The sequence below is a fragment of the Amphiura filiformis genome, chromosome 15 (genome assembly GCF_039555335.1).
Source record: "Amphiura filiformis chromosome 15, Afil_fr2py, whole genome shotgun sequence".
Taxonomy (NCBI): Eukaryota; Metazoa; Echinodermata; class Ophiuroidea; order Amphilepidida; family Amphiuridae; genus Amphiura; species Amphiura filiformis.
Window position 1 is genome coordinate 17,941,792 of NC_092642.1, and position 25,639 is coordinate 17,967,430.

At 36.6% G+C, this 25,639-nt stretch overlaps 1 protein-coding gene across 1 annotated transcript; it reads right to left on the reverse strand.

The window, feature by feature from the left end:
• Positions 1–1,559: 1,559 nt before the first annotated feature.
• Positions 1,560–7,926, reverse strand: LOC140170755 (sulfotransferase 1B1-like). The gene is made up of 6 exons (XM_072193983.1): positions 7,758–7,926; positions 6,562–6,821; positions 4,219–4,345; positions 3,538–3,632; positions 2,153–2,342; positions 1,560–1,672 (listed from the first exon to the last, which is right to left on the reverse strand). Exons 1-6 carry the CDS (start codon positions 7,924–7,926, stop codon positions 1,560–1,562), a joined length of 954 nt encoding a protein of 317 aa, XP_072050084.1.
• Positions 7,927–25,639: the final 17,713 nt, after the last annotated feature.

Sequence of the window (25,639 nt, forward strand, 5' to 3'; positions counted from 1 at the left end):
GTCAATGGTCATGTATCTCCAGGACATTGATATATATCAAGGGTTGCGAGCTAGAAAGCCTCAACTCACAATCACCTGCTCCCACAAAATGAACATAAAGTGGCCAGGCCACTATAGAATTAATCATGGCAGAATTCAATAGAAAACAAAAGATATTGTGGAGGAAATATTGATTTTTGAAGACCAAAGCAAAGAGCCAACTTAAAGCTCATTTTTTGAGAGCTGATCATAGTGCGTTACGGCTTTCTGGTTCTGAACCCTCGATATATGCACCCCAACACTTATTGGACCCACTCTTGCCGCGTCACACATCGTCCACGCCAGGTAAATCATTATTTTGTATAGGCATCAAAGCACGTGTCTTATAAACGGCCTGTCGGCTGCTGAAAGTAGCTCCTATTACAAATAGAGCTTATATTTGTACTCCGCGCTCGGTGAGCGATTGGTTAAAAGCCAGTCATTGGCTAAAAACCAATCGCTAATAGCTCAGCGATGTAATTAATTCACCTATGAGTTTTCTTTCAAAATAAACAGGCTAAACCTATTGTCCCTGTATTGTTGAAGGTCGAGTTTTTCAATGGTCTGTATATAATAGTACACTCAGGGAACATAAGATCACATTCCTCCGTTGCACATTGATATGAATTAATTTTATTCCTATAATGAAAATAGCCTACATGTAGTGATATGATGGTGTAGATTCTTTTGATAAAATTATGATTATATTCTCAAACCCTTTAATATATACAGTTATATTTGCTACTTGTACAGAACTTTTGTAAGACTTGCAGTTGAATATATGTGTTGATAGAATATGATAGGCGTTACTGTGCGTATTGGAAACAAAAACTGACGAAAACAAAATCAAATTTTCTTGAGTTGGCAACGTTAAAGAGGATAATGAGCATGCGCAGATTGTAAAAATTAGTCATTTCAGCTAATAAATGGCAACGCTGCATTCGTAATGGGGAGAACTCTTTTTGATGGTATCCGGTGGTTTGCTTATTCTGAGTCGATCGGTCTATCTCGAACAAATTCGCCATGCGTGGCTGATGAAGAACTGGTGGATTCGACCTACTATCATGGCAATTCTCAGGTTAGCCTCACGCTGGGCGGTACTAGTATATTGAATTTTCGCGGACCAGTAGGGTAGGAATCAATTCCATTTGAGTAAAATGCCATATAATTGGTGTGGTGTCCACCATTTGTTCTGTAAATGTTTCTACCAGATTTGAGTGGGGCAAAATTGGGCGGCCTCATTAGAGTCGGGTATGAGAGCCCGCAATGAAGTTAACAGAACGCATTTCAAGATATAAGCATGTGCCTTATTGCTGTTGCGCTTGCAATATTTGTAGCAATTTGTTACCCCAGTAAGTCGTTTGTGGAAATTTTCAGGCGTTGCCCCATACGCCCAATTGTCAGATGTAATGACTCTCGGCGACTCTGATAAAAGATGGACCCCCGGATGGACCAGAGTATTCAGAAAAATTTTGGACGTTGTCATTACATTATGCATTTTCATGTTTACTCTCGCTGCTGCTTTTTGTAAACAAGCGTGATTAGATTTCAAATTCGAAGTGTAATTTGGAGCCAGCCATCTTCTCTTTGTAGACCTCGTCGAACAATGCATTCAGATCTCCTGTCATCCTGTCTTTCCAATTTCCTACTTTTCCTGTAAAAGTAAATGAATGTATAGATAAATAAAATGTTTTACTTTATTTTACCATATAAAACAGTTTGCCTTACGTAACTAACTTTTATAGTGACCTTACATAAACATTTTAAAATTTTAGTCAACGGGGGCGTCGGGATAATAGCCATTTGGTTACCATAATTGATTTCAAACACTTAAGGTCAAAAGTCATGCACATGTGTCCAGAGGCCACTGCCTGTTATACGTAGCTCTTGAGGTAATCTACTTATAATATCACTTAATAGGTAACCATGTAATTATAAACAAATCTGTCTTACAGTCAGAATTTGAAGAGTCGCACTACATGCTACTATTAATAATTATTAATAATCATCAATAACTATTACATATTTGTTAACATGTGGTTAGGCACCTGTATTAGTGATAATATGAACTAGTTTATTGGATAATTGCCCATCTTTCATCAGTTGTAACTTAATTGTAAATACGGATGCTTACCTTTGTTGAGATTTTTCAGTTTGCCAAACCCCCGAGTGTGCTTATTGCCCTCTGGATTTTCTTGCTCAATTTTGTCATATGTTTTCCTCATCTCAGTCATAGTTGAAAAATGAGCCACTTTTTCGGCAATTTCATCGGATAATGGCCTACCGAGGAATGTAGCAATTTTCTTCACTTCTCCAAGGAGGTCCTGTAATAAAGCAGCATACCGCAGACATTTAGATCACACTTTGTATATATTCATTGTGTTCATCACCATTATTAGCAAAAGAAGCATGCAAAATAGTGCTGCAGAATGGTGAAACCATTGTTAAAGTTTTGTGAAAAGTGTGAAATTTGGCTCAGATGTAGTATTTAGTCTGGGGAACAATATGGCCGCCATAGAGGTCATCGAACTTTATACAGGGAAAAAATTATAAACCATGCCAACGTGTTTCCCGCTTTATGGTCTTGACCTATTTACCAAACTTTGCGAATGTTTGGGACCCGACTGGTCGAACACTAAGCTAAAGTGAAAAAGACAAATAACAAAAAATACACGCGCTCAGAATGCAAACCTGCAGAAAAAGAACAGACAAAATCAGCTTTTTCTAATCACGTCACCAGAGAAAATCATGTGATAAACTGGGACGAATCCAAGATCCTTGGGTGGGAGCATAACAAAAAGTCTAAAGAAGTATGGGATCCGGGAAGCTATGGAAAAAGGAGAAGAGGAAGCAAGACCATGAACAGAGAGGAGGGGACAAAAGTCACGTCTACGAACCTCTTTTGAAGACTGGAAAAGAGACTAAGAAGTACCAGTTTCCCGGGAAAGTGGATCAGATGACCATATCAGTTATACCTGACGAATATAGTGATGAGTAGAAATTCAGTTTGTTTTGTCAATGGAATCTTGTTTGAAAATGAAATCTGTTATGTGTACGTATCATGCAAAACATCATGGAGGTTATTTCAAGATCACCAGATGATTATTGGATGGATTGCTATGAAACTTCGTGTACGCATTCTTTAAATAAAAGACGTGTGTATCGGAGGTCATTTAAAGTCATCAGAATGGTGCCATTCAAGGTTACCTTTGTATATATTGACAGATTATGCTGAAACTTATTGTTTATATTGCTCATTATTTCAAAGTCATTAGATGCAATTTTGAGCTTAGGAAATCTATTGACGCATGATGTTCATGAAACGAAAACTCTATATTTTGTATGTGATTACACTTTCGGGCGCCGCAGCGTTGATTCACAGCCAGAACCGTATGGCTAAGCTCTGTTGTGTTTGTGGTATATATAAAAAATTGCAGAGATTTCGAATTATAATAGCTATAATATTGGCAAATAAATCTAGAAAGTTTTAAATTAAATTATGTGTAGAGACTAGCTTACCTTTTGAAGATCCTCATATTTTACGAACAGAAAGTTGTCATCATTGAGTCGCTTCTCGTAGCCTAAGACGTGGTCAAACCACGTTCCCATCATAACTAAATAAAAGGATGACATAAGTGTACATATATTATACCATTCGATATTATTTCATTTTCAGTTTCAATTCGCGCGTTGCGTCATAATACTTGAATGGGCAATCGAGTATATTAATTTGATTGGTATACAGTAATTAACGTATGCATTGATACATGCACTCGTAAGGTTTATGCCGGATAATTACTTCGCAATAGTGTATTCATAGTGATTTATCCGTCTCATATGGGTCTGCATACTGACCATTTTCTGCATGATAACGCCACACATTTCCCGCGGACCGATACCTTGATGTAATCTTTACTGCTTTATGGTAAGCAGTCTTTAAAACCCACCAGCGCCCGGGCCAGCGCCTTGGCAAATAGCACAAGTGCTTCAACCGCGTTCTATTGCTTGAAACAATGGAAAGCAACATGATTAGATCACAGACTGTGAGATACGGTAGAAACTTAACCCTCATCCTAAGCTCTGCGATCATTATTGGATCTTAGTGCAGGATAGTGATATAGAATAATAGCCAGTGGTATGTTGCTGGAAGCCCGAATGACAAGTCCTAAATAAATCAAAGAGAGAACGTCCTCACCCTACCTTCATCACTTAGAAGAGATACTTTGATGTGGTTAGGAAAGTCTTGAAATTCCGGACGCATTATTGGAAGCGTATATTCGAAGAAGGAGCAGAAGACATCTTTTGGATTTCTTCCCAAATATATTATCTAAAATGCAAAGACTAAGAGTAAAAATGCGTGTTCGTGGGAATCACACATCGCCAGAATTAGAAGAAGAGAAAAAATGTCCAGATTGTCTATTTTTTGAATAAATTGAGTTATGTGAAAAAAAAACGATTATACATTATGACGATTAGTACATTCCAACTCTAAACTTGCAGGAAATACCAAATTGATCGAGGCAATAAAAGTCATGTACAGGGTGTCCCCCAAAAAAAGAGGCCCCTCATTGCGCTCTCTTTTTCGCCTATTTCTGAAAAGTTGATCAAATATGTTAGCTTTAATAAACCAAAACAATTATTTCAATCGGCTCACAACTTTTGAAGGTATGACCTTTTAAAGACAAGTACCCGTTTTTCACTCTGTCCACGGATAGCAAACAGAGTGGTTGGGATAGGTCATGCTGTGGAGTGGCCTGCAAGATCACCCGACCTCACACCACTTGATTTCTTCATTTGTGGCAAAATCCAAGATCTTTGCAAACGTATTACTGCTATATTCGCAAGTATCCGGCGCACAAGGTTGGTACGCAACGCAATTGATGCAATGAGGACTAGGGCTGAAACCTGTATTCGTCAAGGAGGCAACCAGATAGAGGGCAGAGCATCACAGTAAGCTCACTTCAAAAGAACTAAAGACAAACTAAACAGCCCTTTTCAGGGCTACCCTTTATTCCAAAAAGAGAAATGACTTATGTTGTCAATAAAAAGAAAGCAAGAAACATAATAAAACAAAAAGGCATAAAACAACCGAGAAAAACATAAGTAATTGCAAGTATAGCAAAAGAAGTCGTATCCCACATCAATTTCGCCCAAATTAATGACACTTAACAAAATCCATAACCCATAAGCATGATAAGCCCACCGGTAAAGCCCATTCCCTAAAATAAAGTATATTTAATAAAGTTATTTTATAAAGTTATCATCGAGGAATGTTTTATATTAATGCATGGTATATGCACTTTTCAATCTTTGAAGCAGCCAAACCTCCGCCGTGGACAGAGTGAAAAACGGATACATTTCTTTAAAAGGGCATATCTTCAAAAGTTATGAGCCGATTGAAATAATTGTTTCGGTTTATTAAAGCTAACGGGTAAAGGAAGGCTTCTTTACATACCAACATATACTTGTTCAACTTTTTTGAAATAGGAGAAAAAGATGGCGCAAAGAGGGGCCTCTTTTTTTTGGGACACCCTGTACAACGTTTCTGCTATGACTTTGAAAAAATGACACACTCATGAAATTTAAACTTTTGATTTTTGATCAGAGTATCCAAACAAGGGTATATTTGTGAAAATCAAAACGTTAAAGTTAACAAATGGCATATCAAATACGTTAGGTACTTCGCCCGCATTCCATGCAATCTCCAGCACAATGTTTGTGTGTCATAATTAAACACGATGCTCGTTAATATCGGGAATTGGTGCATTTAAGATAACCCAACCATAGCATAGTAGATACAGTAGTTTTATTAATTCAATTTCAGATGTGCACTATATCAATGTGAAAACAAAGATGTTTTGTTCCACGTTCAACTTTTCTTCAATATTTTGATGATTAGTCATTCCCTTGGTCTCATAAGTTAAGGCCATCATGTACGATCTTATAATGTGAAATTGGTTAATTTTTTTCAAACCTGATTTTTTTGCATATTTGTAATGTTTACACATGTCCCAACTTGCACCTAAATGGAATCGGCCAAATTTGTTGTCTTTGTAGGTCAATAGAGCAAAGTTCGACATATTATCATAATTTAAAAATTATGATAATATGTCCTCCCAAAAAACTGCATGTTAGATGGCTAAAATAACCAGTGTGATTTCTTTGACTTTACCTTGTTATTTCAACTTTAAATGGACAGCAACCCTCCCGGCAGTTATTACTAATACTATTTCAACATTTTGAATAAAGAATAATAAAATTAAAATTTGACGGAAATCGTACATTAAGGATTTAAGTTGATTTTACGATACGGTGTTGAACCTTAGAAGACACTACTGTACATGAAGGAATCAAATACTATCTGACAGAATTAGATCGCATTGGGGTACCATCGCAAAATGCGGTTCATTTTCTACAAGTCATGTTACCTCTTTTTGGACACCCTGTACTTGGTAATCTTCTACATGTTGTGCTCATAGAAAATACCTTGTTTGGCAAACTATAAGTGGTGTATACATATTGGAATCTCAATTTACATCATACCTTGGCCTTCTTTGTCCACGCATCTGGAGGCATATGTCGTTCATGCATATGTGTGCTAATAATTCTAGGTGATTCCCAGCTATCCATTATTTCGTAACCTGCGGGTGATGCTGCGACTGCATCTGTGTTATCTTGTATAGTTCTCAGGTCACCATTTATAATAGTTTTTTCTGGTCTTGTTGCCATATGGCTACGATCAAAGTTAGCTTGTTCCCCTTTGTTCACGATCAGATTAACAATCTCGTAGATCCAGTGTGTGCCTATTAAACGTGATTAAATACATTAACATCAGCACACATCAAGTAATGACCACGATGACACAGGTTAACATCAATAACATGGTTGGGGATATAGCCTTAGCCCCGGGTCTTAGCCACACGACTAGATGTGAGATACTATAAGATAAAACCGCCGACTTGATCCAATGATTTCACAACTACATGAAAGTCATGACAGGATGGAGAGCATCATTGAAATGTTTACTTCCCTTATAATAGTGTTCATTTTACACTCTTCTTGTATGGGAATATGGACGTCAAGTGGGTAAATATGGAATATAATAATAGGATATTGCAGTTCAAATTCATATACACATGAAAGACATGACCTTAATCTCACACACAGGGGGTGTAGATTTTAGCCACCTCTCCAGGTAACCCCATTTGAAATTCATACTCCCTCACACACATGATCAAATAGAGGGTGTATGGATTTCAACCGGAACAACCTAATTGGGACCATAATTGTCTGCGGTATTAGACTCCCTTGAATCCCTTGCTAGGATAGGAGCTATGATGCTATAGTAAACAGAACAAAAGTTGACGATGTTAGTTACCTTTGTGGTGGTATGATGGAACCGAACATTGCCTTTGGGACGTGGAAGATATTTTTGACTTCACGGTTTCACCTAGTCCCGGTTACCAAGTCAGCACAACAGAAACACGATTTATAATAATATTATATGTAAGCTTAATAAAATTACTTATATGAGAGCTAATTCCGTGTTTGTTGATAATTAAGACAGAAGATTTCGATTGTTTTATTAAGTCTGTTCATCCGCCCCAAAAGTGATGCTTATGTGTACATGAAAAAAACACGTCTTCAAATAGTTTGAGATATATTTTTTAAAGATCATGAATCAGGCTCTAGTTCCACGAGTCAATTAGAATATTTATAATATTACTTTGTACTCTTACCGGATTTGGGATAAGTCACTATGAATATGTCGTCTTCCCGTACTTGCCATGTTTTCATGGCATCTAGGCTGGACGCCTTGACGATCCGTGGAAAGGTTATACCATCGTAGACATGTAAACCAGGGATAGGAACTGCTGGTCGACTAAAATCACGATTTAATGCCGCCATGACTGCATTTATCTAGTGCGTATCAGGTCCTATTGAATCAGCGAGATATGATATATCAAAATTTGTGCTAAAAACAGATACGATAGGTAAACAGGGCCTCTGACCGATGTTAAAAAAAAATTAATTTTCTAGGTTGGTACCGGACTTTTGATAAATATATGGTTTACTTTGTATCAAGGTCAATATATCCCTGTAAAGAGGGCAGAGATTGAGCCAATTTATTTTATTAGAATTAGGGAGTCCTTATTATCACACGCCCGTTATTTGACAGTTGTGGGAGAACAAGATGTTGATTTAACTATCAGATACATCATACTTTATATTCTATTGGCATTTTTTAACGTTTGATTTATTTTGATACATCCGTGCGTGAAAATGTATCAATGACACATAGTTCTCTTATTGTACTTATAATACGTAAATACAATTAGGTGGATCCTACAATTTAAACAGTTTAACCATGATACGTATGCGCTGACATTTGTTGTGTATTTTAATTTGTAAAATGTTGAATATTGTGATGTGTCCTGAGTAATTTAATTTGATCATTTATCTTTGTTTACAAGTTAGATTATTTCATGAGTGGTGTTTTTTGGGGGAATTCCCTCTCATTCATCAAGTTGATGAAAACAAATTAAATCATTTCTAATTTTGGATACTTGTGAATCCCCTTTTCTAAAATGTTCATTGTGTTGCACAATTGGGAAAATCCCCAAAATTGTAAAGTGAAAATGACATCGTTTTTGGAAAAACCCATAGGAAGTGATGTAATGTGAAATGTTGTGAAGACAATTCGACACAGTAGAGTGTTGTTTTGGGCTAGTAACAGTGTGCTTACAGTCCATTTCCAAAGAAAGGAAATTGCGTACATAAATATTTTATGTAGTCAAGGTACTACTATTTAGTAAGTGATATCGGAGAAGAATTAGAATATGTCAAAGTGCGTACCTCTTCCAAAAACGGAATATATTCTTCTGTCGAATTGCTGAAGTCTGCTTTATGAAACAACACATCTGTCAATGTAAGTGGAAACAGGGGGACAGCTGCTAAATTCAGACCTGTTTTCCATTAGTAATAGTGTGGAAGGTGACAATAGCACTATTTTGGAGATATTCTACTATCATACTATGCGAGGATTTAATGCAAAAGATTTAAAGGTCTTCAGTGGACTACGCTGAACAGTGATCTTCGCAGGACACAATTTTTCTCACGCCACACTTTTCTTTTTCTGAAGTCAATTTGGGAAAAAGGTGTTTTTGACCTTGAATCATTAAGCGACTCGTAACAATATTATGTAATGATATCTTGCTGTGATTTGAAATAATGTCTGTCAGTACGACAATCTACACAGACTAGCCAAACGTATTGCAACATCGCTGAAAAATAAGAATTCGGCAAACTGTAAGTTGAGCATTCATTCAATATCCTATAGAATTCACAATACGTACTAGACAATAAAGTTCTTTGCATGAAACAATGAAGATGTGATATCAATGGAATGCAAGGTTTCTACTCCAGTCACATCGCGTATTCCAAAGCTCTCCAGGGCGGCAGTACGGAAATCCGTTTGAAAGCTTAGACGAAGATCGATATATAGTTTTAGATATTAAACGACAAAAACCTATTTTTAGTGTTTTATCACAATTTTATGACAGAAATCATTGGATGTGCTACAAAGATTTGAAACAAATGGAGCGTGATGTAACCAAATAAATTATGAATGTAATGTAAAGTCTATTTACACGTGGCAAGATGAATTCTGATTCACCCGGCCTCGATTAAAGATGAAGTGTTTGTGCTTTGCATTTGCAGGATTGAATCACAGAGTCATCAGGAACTTCATATCGAGAATGTTAATTATTTTCCGCGAATTATTTGTGCTTTTGGTGATTTTGATTTTCTATATCTATGCAGAACATTTTCATTTCATTTTTCTTTTTTTTTTACCAACACATCCAAATACTTCAGCAAATGCTCTTCGGTATCGCTCGTTACTTACGTTATACAGGAGCGGATTTACTGCCGAATTCAATAGATAAGTAACGCGACCTAGCCAAAAGATGAACCTTATTGTTTCCGCTTCGAATATTCCCTCACCAACCAACCAATACTTGAGAAGATCAAGATTGAATATTTCATATGGGCCCAGACATATGAAGAAAACAGTTCCATTCAAAATCACCATTCGTGCAATTTGATTTCTATCGTGAAGTATTAACGACGTCTGCTGTTCACAGTTGTGCCCGGTCTTGAGAATTGGCCTTGTACTAAGCACGTAAATAATCCTGCCGTACATGTATAAGGACGAAACTACTGCCAGAGTAAATTGTGCAAAGTCAATTACCGTAAGAGTTCGAAACCAGAAAGTATTCACGTCTATCTTACAGATGATAAACTTTGTCGCCATGTTATCATATGCGCTGTTGTTAGACCAATTTATGCATATAGTTTCAGTTTCATGATAATTAAGAGTCACACATGCCGAAACTAATGAAATCAACCACGCACTAATTGTCATCCGTACAGTCCAAGTTCTGCCTTTACGAATTCGATGCGCTAAAGGGTGGCAGATAACCAGATATCGTTCTAGGGCAACGAGTGTTATCAAACACACTGATGTAAAATAAAGCATGTATGTGATGAACTCCATTAACACACAACCGATGCCAGTGTGAAACGCCACTATACCTAAATCAATTGGGGTGGTGAAGTATGCCCACACGTACTGAACCCCGCCAACGATTAACAAAGTTGCGTCGCTTATAGCAAGATTGGATAGGTAAAAGTTAGTGACAGTCCGCATTTCTTGCACGCGATATACAACAAATAAAAATGCAACATTACCAAGTATGCCCAGTCCTGCCACAATGGGTACGATCACTACAATGAAGATCTTCTTATAGATGGTGTACAAGTTTGGAACAGCCTCTTCTTCTTGAAGTAAAACGTCGCAATCATCGGCTGAAATAGTTGAATTCATTTTCGCTTGTGCACACTTTTGATATGATTTTACACCACCAAATAGTATTGTATGGTTATGCGCCCTTAATTCAAATTCTCAGAAAAAACACAGAGTAAGCATTTGAGCAGAAATTTGCAAAATGTTGCAACCCCGATGCAATATTTAGCCAGGCACAGTCAAGTTTCACTTAATTGAATGGGCACAAGGCAATCACAAGCTTCGGCGTTTGGTGCCCCGACCACTTGAAGACCTTCGCTGTAATGCTGCGATTAGAATGAAGTAATTTCAATGGTCTTGCAATACATAAAACAAGTTATTGTTATTCCACTTAAGAAGCTTTTAAAAATTGATGGTCACGGCATCCTCCATACACAAAGTTTCCATTTACCTGCAGTAAAAATACGATATAAATGAAATCTCTAATATTTATATAACCCATTTATTTTCCCTATGAAAGCAGAAGCACATCATTTTAATGTATACCGGAACAAAACACCTATAGAATATCGCAGCATTGCTTTAATGTTGGTCGTTTTGAAGGGAACTTGTTGTATAGTACTACTTTGCCTTCTGTCGCTTAAAGCAAGACGTTTAAACATTTCGACAAATCCGCATATTGGTGATTTTCCTTTTAACTTCGAAATTTGACGAAATTTGTACGTTCCGAACGTCAATCGAGTTATTGCTATTTGACATTTATGGTTAAAAATCACAAGAACAAAAAAAGGTTTATGACTACAATCAGGTACAAAAAGCTTTTCCCATAAATCTTGAGAATCTCAGGTTTCTTATAAATCTGATATGTAATGTGTACTATTAAAGTCCGATGATAGGATTGTCAAAAGGTAAAGAATTTGTGGTGGGTTTAAGCCTCCAATAGAAAGAAGCAACGACAGAGTCTCCCTAGGTAGAGGGGCTATGCCGCTAGTGGTCCATAAGCTGGGTGATGTGAGTGTTGTATACTTCAGTGCCAAAACCATGAACATCTACCGTTATATCACTGACATTTTGGAGTACTTCAGATGTAATTCTGCGGTCAAGACATGCAGCCTTAATGTTCTTCATTTGGTGTATGACTGCTTTCTACTGTCTCTGTCTTCCCACGTTTGCTGGATTGACCTGGATTAGTAGGTCCTGTGTAGCCGGTGGAAGTAGTTCAGATGGTGGTTGACCATTGCTGTTGTTTAGCTGAAGTATTGTTGAAGGGAGCTGAATTATTATTTACTGAAGGTATTGGTCCTTCTCAGTTGTTGATGGAGTACCCTTGACCTTGCCGCTGGACGTCTTGTCTTTGCCAGAAAGATCACGCATAATTTTCCATTTGGTGGTATAATCATCATTTGAGACATCATTTGCGTATTTAACATAGCAGCATCACCTGATTTATATGACTTTATGCATCAGAAAAATTTGGTTGTGGATGTCACGAAGTCTTATATGTTTCTCACAAATGCTCACTGGGATCTCGCTGTTGTGGTTTGTTGTATTTTAGCAACAGCGTTCAACAACTGCAAGGTAAGTGAGATGGCTGTCTGTTCCAAATCTAGCATTGAAGTCGACTAAAACCAGGATAGTATGTGCTTTGACCTGTTCAAGATGTACAGCTCATTATTGTCATCAAAGGAAGCACACTCTGTGGGAGCTTAAGATTGCCATGAAAAATAGTTGTGATAACCCTGTTAGAAATAGATTTCGCGCTTTGTAGACATGCTTTTAGGAGTAAAAACAAACCTGAAGCCAAACTGTTAAGTTTGACACCCAAACATTGAACAATAAACCCTGTTAACCCACCTCTTACATATGTAGATATACTCAAGCAGGACAGTGGACTGGAAACATCTGATCTGGGAACGGCGATCAAAAAACCTTAAAAACGCGCGCGTGAAAAAGTGGGTGGGGGCGTAAATTAGTATTCAATAAGATTAAGATTAAGGCCTTCGGGTTGAAGGGAATGAAGGTTGTTGATCCAGAATTTATCTTTGGCATGTCGCCTTTTTGAAATATCACCAAAATATCAAATTTCGGAAAAAACGCCCCAAATTTTAAAACAAACATGAACCTTCCAAAATAAATGCACATTTGCACTTGGTGACCCGGTCATTACCTGGCGCTGTGATTTGGGATTCCTCGACGCTTTCTCTCTCTAGTTCCCAGTACTTTTAGTTTGCCCTTACCCCAGCCCTCGTAAACTTGATTGATGCTCTTCCTCAAGAGATAAAGGCAATAATTACTCCACGGAATTGATCAGATGTGGATGAACCGAAGCTACATTATTATTGTCGGATGAATGTCACAACAACAATTTCTGTACCTCGAACTATTTATTGATTAAGTCAATACATAAGGTCATGGTAAAAATACTGTTTACACTATTCATAGATTGTTATGTTGCAGGATAAGGGAGGTACCGAGCTAATAAACCAAATTCAAATTGTTCCGTGTTGTGCAAGGAGAGACAATAGATTTTAATTACGTAACGCATATCAAAACCCTTTCACGCACCGTGTCCTCATATGAGGACGGATAATAAATGCACAATGAAAAATGTATTGCCCCCTGATCAATGTGCAATGTAGCATTACAGTGTCAAGAGAGGGCAGTATACTCTCTGAGCTTTTATAAATGCCTACAGGCTCTATTTACCCCCAGGCACATTTCTACAATTGGGATTTCACAGCCATGCGCTATTCTTTATGATCCCTGGATTCGGCCAAATGTTTTACCTGATTTATGATGTAGGAGAGTGACTACAATTTTTTATTAGTATTTTATAGATGTTATAGAACATAATGGAAACAACTATATTGTTACAAATATTTTAAAATAGTAAAAAAATATGTGTCCTCAAATGAGGACACTGCGCCATTGTGGTGTCTTACTATAGCGCCCTCCCGTCCTCATAAGAGGACACTGTGCATTTAGAGATGTAACATTTACCATGGTAGTAGGAAAGTACATACATATAGATTGAAATAGGCCTACTACAGAGTGGATGTAATAGTGATTGTATTTTAACTTGAGTTGTTGAACTCTAATTAGGCTAGGAATAACATCTAGTTGAATTTAAATTCTAATTTACAAGTTGTAATTCATGAAATCTAATTCACAAGTAGTAATTCGTGAACTTCAATTCATTTGTATGCATGTACATGGTTGCAGACATGTCACTTATTTCTGCTTTTTGAATTAATTGCTTATTTTGTAAAGCCAAATAATATTTCTACATCATTTTTAGCCCATGTTGTTTACATTTTACCCCAATTTCTCTATTATTTCAGAAAATTACTTTAGTCTAAAGTTTTTCTATGTAGATGTAGCATGTAAATATTTGTTAATATTGACATCCTTGTTGCGCAGTGTCCTCATATGAGGACATGTGCATAATTAATTAATGGAACACCAACCAAAAAATTTGACACTGGCTATGTTCTTGTAATCCCTTGTAAAATAACACAATATAAATTTTTTTGTGAATTTAAAACTTAATTGGTGCATGAAAGGGTTAAAAAGTTTTGGCATTACATTGGTAACTGATTAGGTGTTAACGTTCCAATTGGTACTTTTGCCCCTAGTGTAAAATTGAAAAATGGCATGTTAAAACAGTTTGTTAAAGACAAAAATGTCACCTTAATATCTAGCTAATAGCTTATCAGATAAAGGCTAATTATTTGATATCAGAAAAGACATTCCTCGTATTCAGAGTTCAATTCGATATGTCTGATGTGCTCTCATGGCCCACAAAAAAATAATGTCGAAACGTTCATACCAGAGCCCTTAAAAGAAATAGAAACAGATTGTATAGATCCTCCTTGCTCATTGATGTCAACAGAAGACATTGTAATTGGGCATTGTAGAATTGCACCAGTTAAGGGATTGGCTGGAATGGCACGTGGGTCAGGGGCAAAAAAAAGATTGTTACCTTTTTGACCACAACACATGTGTATGTATGATGTGCCATACAGAAACTAACAAACATTACCTTAAAGTATCATTTTTTAATGTTTTTGTGTCATAAACACGATTTTCTACAAGTTACATTTGTTTTTACCATGGGCGTGTCTGTTGACAGAGTCAGCCAATAAAACGGGTACTGTGATACGTATGAATGGTTGTAGAATCGATCTAGAGACCTGTCTGTTTGTCACCTTAAGCTACATGGTGTCCCAGAATGATCCATACCGGAAAAGTTGAATTCTGTTAGTTATCAATAGCATTGTTATCAGTCGTATTGTAGCCAGAGGTTTCCAGTGGAATACAAATCTCAACCTTTTTTGAGAAAAAGTGGGGATGATGCTGTGACTCACGGAATGCCCTTTTAACTGATGGAGTGGAACAGAAAATCTCTACAGTATTCTGGGTTGGATAATAATGGTACAGTCATATGACCAGTCCAATCCACGGACGCGAAGGAGGGTCTAGTTTGACTATAGATCGTTCAGTCTCTCCACTTTTATTCACTAAACAGTGGCTCCCGAACCGGGGGGGGGCAATAATTTGGATACCTATGGAAAAGTACCATTGCCCCCCCCCACACAATAATTTGGCTAGGCCCCCCCCGTTATTTATCATCTCCCGGAGCCTCTGCTAATTATGATGCACTAAATTTTCCTTATACCGTGAAGAACATTTCTGGACATTTCTTCGTGTCTGCACTCAAACGGATTTCCATTTGTCGCCATTGTAAGCACTGTAATAGACACATGATGTCACCACAAGTAACACCTTAAATCCCATTTGAGGTTATTAACTATTTTAAACTGTTGTGATTTGGTCGTTCACGGCATCTTGCGAATGGTAGTGAGCTTTGGCAAAAATTGCATTGCTCATTTCATAGCGAACGTGTAGAAGAATTCAAATATTACAGATATATTTGATAGGTCCTGTGGTTCTTGAGTTATGTTGTAAACAGGGCTGAAACAACAACACCTTTGTAAAACGTAAATAACTCATTAACAACAATAAATTAAGCAAGTTGTCAAGGTACTGGATTTGTAGAATGAAGTTTTGCAAAACATCAAGGCGTTATTTTTCAATAATATATGGATCTAGATAATGAAACTTGATTTTTTTGGTTGCTTCGACCAACAATACCTCGTCTACCCTTAATCTTACCTATTTCATTCAAAGATCATTTCCATTCAGTAAGTCATGTGAAATCGACTGGATATTGTATCAATATTCACTTACTTTTTGCGAAATTATTCTTTTTTCCAGCAATGTTGCATTACTTTTGTGTAGTGTGCATGTGTATATCATTTTAAACTTTTTGGAGAAAACGTTTTATAACGCAAACAAACGTTTTTTAAGCCTAAACTACTGAGCGAGCCGTATTTTGTAACACGGACTACGACGAGGACGTTGTTGCGACCCCCAAATGTTAATTATAAACGTCACATACCGTTCTATTTGGTGCCAATGTATTATAGCTATGGGTCCGCTCTATCCAGTGATACCAAATAAGTACAAACATTCCCCACATAATGTCGCTATGACGTCATAATATGAGGGCGCCCATGCAAATTTGGGAAATTCTGGCTATGTAAGGCAAAATTGATTTTCTTTTCGGCTAAAAATTCTACAAAAATGGAATAATTTAGCAAGAGCGAAATGAAAATCATTGATTATAATGTAGAAAGGACTGGTGGGCCTCACCAACCCCCTCTTTGGTCATCTGTGATGGCCGGTCATACCCCCGGATAAGGTGATGGGTTGAAAGTTTTATCACTAAAATGAGCGCAAAGGATGGTTCTACGATTTAGTTTAGGTCGTTTGGGCGTAAACATGAGAAGGGGGTACAACTCCCCTTCGTAGCTCTAGGTTTAAATCACATTTTGTGTTTGCTGTGTTTGTGTTTCAGACAATCTTAGATAGCGAGAACCAATCAGAGCAAATGTTAGAAAATGCCAGCAGTGTATTAATTGCACAGGCATGTACTTCGCGTACAATGCGCAGTACGGGTTCTTGAGGGTTGATACATTTACATTTGCTCATATTTTCCAACATTTTTAGTGACAATTTTGTATAAAAATGAAAACAGCAAAAGTCACGGGATTTTTATCTCGTGTATGAAATAGGTTATTCACATTACTGAGATGTTGATGTCCCTAATGTACTTCGCCTCCCCTACGAGGTTCGTGCATTAGAGGCATTATAAATATTAATGTCACTCCTAACAGATAATACATTGTTAATGTTAATGTTAATGTTAATGTTAATTTGTTATTAACCTATATTAGTGGACAACGATTGCCATCCCACGGGGCGATAGCCCTGTTGTATCCACATATCATGATTTATTTGCTCTGGTCATACTGGTGAAAGCATGTAAAGAATTATATTAGGCCAAGTAAAATAAAAAACATGTATATCGTCCCCGCCCTCACCGATTTTGGGGGATTTTCAAATATTGTTGTTATTTTTCCTATTTGCTTCCTAACTTTGTTTTTAAAATTGTTGTGATAAAAAGACATGTTCAGAAGTTCTTGGTTATCATTTATAAACACATTGCAAACTCTTTCTTCAAGCTAGGGGTAGGGCTTTGGGGAAATAACAAAAAAATAGGGGGCCTCCCCGATTTTATGATGTACTGTTGACAAACACTTTGCAATTGCAATTTTATACAGAAATGAATGGTAAAAAAAATAACATGATAACAAATAATAAGAACCTCCCTCACCGATTTTTGAAAAAGTCCGGACGATATACATGTTATTTTTTTACATGGCCTTAATGTACATGTAAGCATACATAAATATTATGTCCAGTTTTAAAACATGTATTTGCATTGAGTTCTGAAATGGCTCTCAAGCTTGTACCGCTACATACACGTATGGATCTGGTTGAATCTTGTATTGGGCTTCTGTCTGATGAGTGGCCTAATGACTACAATAGCAGGTAAGACATTCGAAGGACATCTATAATACCAGTCACCAAGTTGCTAGGGCGATTCACTGCATGTTGTTAAGCAAAGTTATGCATGGTATTTTACAGTAAAAAAAACCCTAAAATCTTCGCGCACTTCACGCTTATTCCAAGATAGATACACATTATGAGAACCTGTTAAGGGCTGGGGTATGAGCGACCTTCAAGTTCCGGTATCTGGAGAGGGGAAGCAATGAGTTACCCCAAATCACAGCGGCAGGTAGTGACTGGGCCGCCGAGTGCTAATATATATTTATTTTGGAAGGTTCGTGTTTGTTTTAAATTTTGGGGCGTTTTTCCAAAATTTGATATATTTGGTCATATTTCAAAAAAGCGACATGCCAAAGACAACTCTTTGGGCACATAGTTTGTTATTGTTATTGCAGTTCTTTTCCACATACCTACGTTAACATTCGATTGGGTGATTTACTAATATTATATATTTTATGACTGCAATTTGGCGTTTTCAATGCGTTTTACACGTATCATGAAATTAACGCAAATATCTAGTCACGCTGCTTTTAGAATTTTTACCTGATCGTCGGCTTTTGCAGGCAACAGAATGCAGATTGGCTCACTATAGATGTCGTATTCCTCTATGTGGTTCACTCATTGATAAAATGAGTTTGCATTCCTTGTAACAACACACACATTGCCGTCTGGAAACCGGGTCTGGTACTGATTTTGGGACAGCCAATAGACTTCAGCGCCGTATCAAATCTCATAAAAACCACACGACTGCCGACTATGTGTTTATGTTTCCCGCACGAAAGCTTGTGTCTACATCTATTACTATACTTCTTTGGAAACGTTGACCTTTGACCATTCTTTGTATAACGCCCTGATATGACCTTGATATGTTCGCTTGATTGGGTACGTTATAGCATCCATTTCATTGAGGTGTTAGGACTTGGTCAGTATAATACTTGCAGGGATACAATAGTTTAACATGGTGTGTGAGCATGGTGAAAGACTCATTATTGATTAGGCGCGGACATATATTAAAGGCACAGGTCCTTTGCGTGTATAGCAGAAAATTATAATAGAATGTGTGAATAGAATGTTTGGAATTTTGCAACTAAAATACTAACTGCATTCTGCATTATGTATTTATTTAGGCCTATGCCTATTTATTTATTTACTGACTTATTTATTTATTTTATTTATTTGGTATATTAGTTAGTAGGCCTAGTTAGTAATATTCCATGATAGGCCTACGTCGGTTTATTATTGATTGTTGATAACTTGACAACTTGATTGATTGATCGATTGATAGTCATTTCACATTATATTCCTAGTTTATAGGCCAATTTGAATAACATCGTACATTAGATAAATAGACCTATCAGTATTGATTTATTCTATTCAGCAATATCAAGGATTACTATCAAACTTCTCATAGCTGATTGTCAGTTGGCTCAGTGGTAACGCAGTAGGTTTTACAACACCGAGGTCCCGGGTTCGATTCCCACCTCTGCCTATTTTTTGCAAGGCTGAGAAAAAATGAAATTTCTGGACTGCAAACTTATTTGGCGCGCGATCTGAGCTGGTCCTTTTCTGGTGGCTGTGTCTGTTACAGGCACACTCCCTCTGCATCCAAACCAGGTTCACGCTCATTAGACCTCCCTTAAGGCGCGAAATTTAGCTTGATTATTACCATATTATGGTCTGCCTCGTCTGAAGTTAGATTTTGCAGCGGCAGATTCAAATCGCGCTCGCTAATTTAAACCCGCTGGGCGAATACATACGCGTTGAAGGACGATTTGTCTGTACGCTGGCGACGCAACCGCGTATTAAAACGCAATGATCAGAATCGCGTTACACACAATCGCTCGCTCGATCCGCGAGCAATATGTTAAAGTAAATTCATGTGAGCAAATCAGATAGCCAACTTTGTCAGGGAAGGCCTTAGGCGCATTGGTAATAAGGTATTATGTTTGAGTATTTGTTAGCATTTATTATAAAAGGGGTGCACATTAAACACATATAATTATAAACTTCAATATGTTTTATACTTGTAACGCTTTTAAAACTCTTCTTGGTGCTTTCACAGTTAAGTATATAAGCCTAAGGGGTAAATACTAAATTAAAGACTTTCAACACACTTCTAAACCCCAAATGATAAACACATCAAATCAATTGGGTATTTTTCATTGCTTGTATGAACTAAACATCTTACTGTTTAAAGTTAAGCAGTATCGACAATTAGTTTATAAAAAGTGTGTATAAAAATTTGTTTGCAACTTTGCCGAATTTTATGCAATTTGCAATTACATTTTGAGAATTTACGTGACTGTATGATATTTCAAGAAATTGTAGGCTTCGGTGTGCATATTAAGCAACTATGCAGAGTTTGTGTGTGTTTTTGTATTATAATTAACATTTTAAAGCATAATACCGTTTGGTTAACTTGATATCAGTAAACCAGCTGTGTACTTTATCGAGCTGCAGCTAGGTGTTAAAAAAATTCTGATAAACATTTTACAGAAATTGTAATTGTATGACGTTGTATACACATTTGTGCATATTTACTTTTATCGAGCTGTACATTTTTAAGCATAATACCGTTTGGTAACTTGATATCAGTAAAGCAGCTGTGTACTTTATCGAGCTGCAGCTAGGTATTATTATTAACAAGAAATGTCTTTAAACAGACAATGCCACGGCTGAAGATCAAGTTTCATAATTTAGCATTGATAAGTGCCTGATATGCTGGTAATTTGTTTTGTGTGTAAAATAATTAACCGGATCGGACATATGGGTATTTATTGGTAAATACCACCAAGGATATACTACGAAATACAAATACAAATGTTACTCTTAAAATGTGTGCTAAATATATTTAAATCAGAATCTTACTATAAATAGGGAAATGTTGTATTAAATTTTGGTTGAAAATGGTCATGAATTGGCCTCAAAATCAATGAAAATGACGGTTGCATACAACAATCAATTCAGTTGACCTCAGATAACCTTGAAATTTTCCCCACTGAAAGATGATGACACCCACCAAATTTCATTACCGTCCAACAATCCAACAACAGACCTCAGATGACCTTGACATGACCTTGAATATGTTCGGCGCCTAATTGTGATCACATCCACCACGTTTCATGTAAATGCTCAATTGAACACATTATGACCTTGATATGCCTTTAAATTATGGGAGCTTAATTGTGATCACATCAAGCAAAGTTTAAAAAACATTAACTCCTATCCTAAAATACTCTAATTTATAACTCCAAAATTGTCTGTCCTCGCAAAATGGCTCACGTTAGCAACTTGAACGTGTTTGGTGTCAATCTGGACTGAAATTGAGTCATGCACCAGATTTCTTTGATTATAGCAAAATTCACCCACAAACAAAAAAAAACATATCCAGCACATTTCATATCTGCCTGAATTCTTCTAGTTAAATAAACAAAGTCATCACCACTAGCATAGGGCCTACTCTAATCTTGAATTGTTTATTTCTCAAGGTCATCAGCTGCATGCATTCTAGTAGACTAGTCAGTGAATTCCATGGCTTGGAGGGCATGAATGTAGTTGAATAGAACTCAGGACGAAGCATAGTACACTGACATATGATCCAAGTTTTGGTCTAACCCAACTTCATGCATGCCAATCTGGCAACAATGAGCAGTATGAGCCCAAATTAAAGATGTTATTAGACATAAATTCCACCAACATTGGGTGTAATAAATAAAGTTATTAAAAGATTGAGAGACCCACATAGCACCCGAATGGGCTATTTTTTAAGTGCAAATTCCATATTATAGCCACTGCCGTGGCAAAACCATTTCTGATAAACATTTTACAGTAGTAGTATACGTAGCTGTAGGGACCATTTCAAGGTCATACGAGCTCATGAATATTAATGAGGGGAGTGGCTTATTAGCATATATGAGGGGCGTGACTAATTAGCATACATGAATATTAATGAGGGGGCGTGACTTATCGTTCAAAAAAATTCAAAACAAAAAATCATGAGGACGCTGCTAATTGCCAAAGATGAATATGAATGAGTCATGTAAATAAAATACCGCCATTTTAAATAGAGAAGTTGATTTTTTTTACCAGCGTTCATAGATAGGGACGTTAATATTTAGGGATGTTAATATTTAGGGACGGAGAAATGAGTCAATGAGCAGTGAAACGGGCGAATGAGCAGTGAAATGAGCAAATGAGCATTGTAATAATGCATGTTGTTAAGCAAAGTTAATCCAATTACATAACACCGCATTACGAGTGGGTTTTGGAAAGAACCTTGTGTTCAATCATGCCTATTCATCTAACTACTCAATTAAAAATCTCTAAATCCCTTTCTTCTTGTCTATTGATATTTTGAATAGTGTTTATCTTTCCCTAATAGATTATGATACTAAATGAACAGTCAGCTTGAGCAGTTCGCACTACATCTCATAGGACAATAAAGCTAGCGCCCTGATCGATTCTTCCTGAATATCAATATGCTTCATTTACAGAGATCGGACACTAATCCCAACCATAACACACCATGTAAATGCCCTACACAATGGGCAGTGGACTTCGGACTAGTATTCAACAATACAGCTAGACGGTTGACCGCTCAGTCACCATGGTGACTGCATCTCTATTCATTATTGCCCACAATGTCTTCCACTGAACCTTCGAAGTAGCGAAGTTAAAATGCCAACTTTTGAACGGTATTTTCTACACCATAGACAAGGCCCCAAAATATGAAACCTCGTCAATGTGTTGATAAATATGTGAATGTACTCACAGAAGAGTTATTGGGTATATAAATACTCTGATGTATTTTAAAACAAGATTGCTCCTATGATATTTTCAAGGCGTTTCAGTCTGAACAACGGCTTTGCTATTTATCATTGCTACACACGCTTTAGAGAGTCAGTCAAATGAGCAAAACTTTTTCAATTATTTTAAGTGTGGAAGGGGTTATTTTACCATTTTAAAGAGCGTTTATCACTAATTTGAGAACATTTGAAAATAAAAAAATATGTTGAGGTATCATTTATCATTAGCCAGTGTTATTTTTTCTGAAAATGTTACAGTACGACAGCAACTTAGCTCACTTCCGGTCATTTTTACCGGCGTGACCTCTGCTGTTACGTAACGCAATGTTGAAAATCAGGTGGCAAATACGGTTTTTTAGCAAACATCAAAAAATGGAATACACGAGTCGTTTCTCCCTTCATTTCCATATTGAGCCCATAGATAAGATTTGAAACATGAGTATAAGGCAAAGAATAACGTGTAAAAGTTGAATTATTGTGGAAAAAATGAAGGCAAAGAATAACGTGTAAAAGTTGAATTATTGTGGAAAAAATGAATGCTTTTGGTGCGCGAAGTAGCCTAAAAAATGAGAGAAAATGCATGTCACGATCACTAAAATGGTTATATCTGCAGCTTTGAGGAAACGCCGGTCTAATGCTTTTCTGTTGTGATAAACATTAATTAACCACAGCTTGTATTAAAATTTCAGCGAAAATGAGCGGTGGAACAACCTAGTCGTAGGTTGAAAAGTTGCGTTCTTTGAGTCCCGCGTGCCGGAAGCGCACGTTGCAAGTGTCACGATGCTTCACGAAATGGATACCAGCCGGCGCTGTCTATTATACATGTAATATTGATTAATATAGCAATTAAAAACGTCTGTTGTTATATATTTTATAAATTCAAAATACTCTATTGTGTAACAAAATATTGTAGTCGTCAAAGAAGGTAGTATCATCTCATTTAATTGAAGTACAAGCAGTTTTGAAAAGATTGTTGTTGACTGAGATCCTTGAACACGTTGAACGAGAAATAAGATAGCAAAAGAATACCCTTTGCCCGAACAAGTTGTGATGGCTTAGTGGACAGAGCGAAGGTGTGCAGTGCCGAAGGTTGAGAGTTCGATTCCCATGTTATCTTATCGATGATGTGGAATTTTTCAGTTCGTTTTTCCTTTCTTTTTTTCTCTCCATTTTGTCTTTAATAATATAGGCCTAATGAATGTTGGCTTGAAGGCCCACTTTTATCATGATTTATTTCTTGTTCATGTTTAAGCCTAATCCTACATTCGAGTTCATATCTTTTTTTAAAAATGCATTTAAGTTCAGTAGCTTTCAATATGATATAATCAAATAAAGCATGTCAAACTTAAGTAATTTTTAAAAGTTCAAGAATATATATAGGCCTAGGCCTATCAAATAAAGGAACGTCAACACAGATTTTCACGATTTTTTTAATTGGACTAGACCCCTCCCATATCGGCAACATATTTTATGAGCTTTTATGCATACATATCAAATCATGAGATGCACGAATTTCAAACCTAATATTTTGGCATATTTGTAATTTTTACACAATATTCAACTTACACCTCGGATTACACCTAATATAATTGGAATCAGCCAAGTTCGTTGTCTAGACCAATCCCCCATAGAACACCACAGTTAAGCGGTCAAGATATTAAGTGTTTTCTTTCATTTTTATCTCGCTACTTCTGCTTCAAATGTAACGTGAAAACCTTCCTGACAGTTATTTACTAATATTATAAATATTGTTATAATTTTTGAAATGACAAAACTTCAAATTTGCCCGAAATCGTATATTATGGCTTTAATGAAAACTAGGATTTAAAAATATGAGTTAAAATCCAATCAAAAATCAAAGAGAGGTGCTTGCGGGGTTCGAACCAAGATCGAACTTCCAAATACATGTATTTCCCACTAAGCCATACCAGAGATATGATTAATTCGGTGACAATAATAGCAATGTTATTCCCACTCAGGGCCTCACTCGTGTATTTTATTTCTGGAATGAATTAACACCGTCCAAATAATGTAACACAAACCTTTATGCTGACTTTTAAAATTGTTTGAACGTTGGGAGTATTATTTTCAAGTTGAATAACCAACAATGGACAATTGACAATGAAAGTTTCTTTGCAGGAAAAACATCGGCCGTATAATATATGGCGTGACAGTAGTCACGCACTAAGATAAACATTTCAACATGTTCAATATACGACTACGAATACAGGGTGTATCAAAATGATTGGTACCGGGCTATGTGACATTTTCAAAAATATATCAAAAATATAAAATTGCTAATTAATATAGCTTTTGTACTATAAATAGAAAGGGGCATATGTTAACTTATTGATCTATTAATTTGAAGTTGATAGGTTGATGCATCTGGGAGCTATTGTCATTTAAACGAAGATCGACGTAATCATGGTTTGACTTACACAACACAAGATGAATAGGTTCACTGCTTGAACCATTTATTGCATACATACTCCTCAGTATAGTATACATAACATAAAATTGCTTTACACATGCTTTTAGAAAGATAGTTCCTGAAGTCCCTGCCTTACGACTCTTGCAGTGTGAGGTGAAAGAACTTAACACCTGGGACATTCTGTAACTGCCCATATCAAATTTTGAAGCATTGCAAGTTTTAGCATGTTTGCATGGGCTATACGTCTTGCTCTTAGAAACTGTCTCCTAAATATTCTCTGCACTTCTCCGTAGATTCGTGTCGACCAGTGATTCTTAACTATGAATGCACACTGAAGTGTGGAATACTGTGGAGCCATTCCAATAACTTTTAGCAGGTCTAAACTAACCTACACTGTGCACACTCTATAGCCATTCTGCCACACCATCTACTTAGTAATCTCAATAATACAATTTAAATTACCGCCCTGGATGGTGTTGATACACAAACTTCTTTCACCCCACCTGAATCATTCAAGTCAATAATATTACTCTCAAGCAATAAATATTGATTATAACATTTATATATATTATGAATGAAGAAAAAGGCAAGGAAAATATTAAA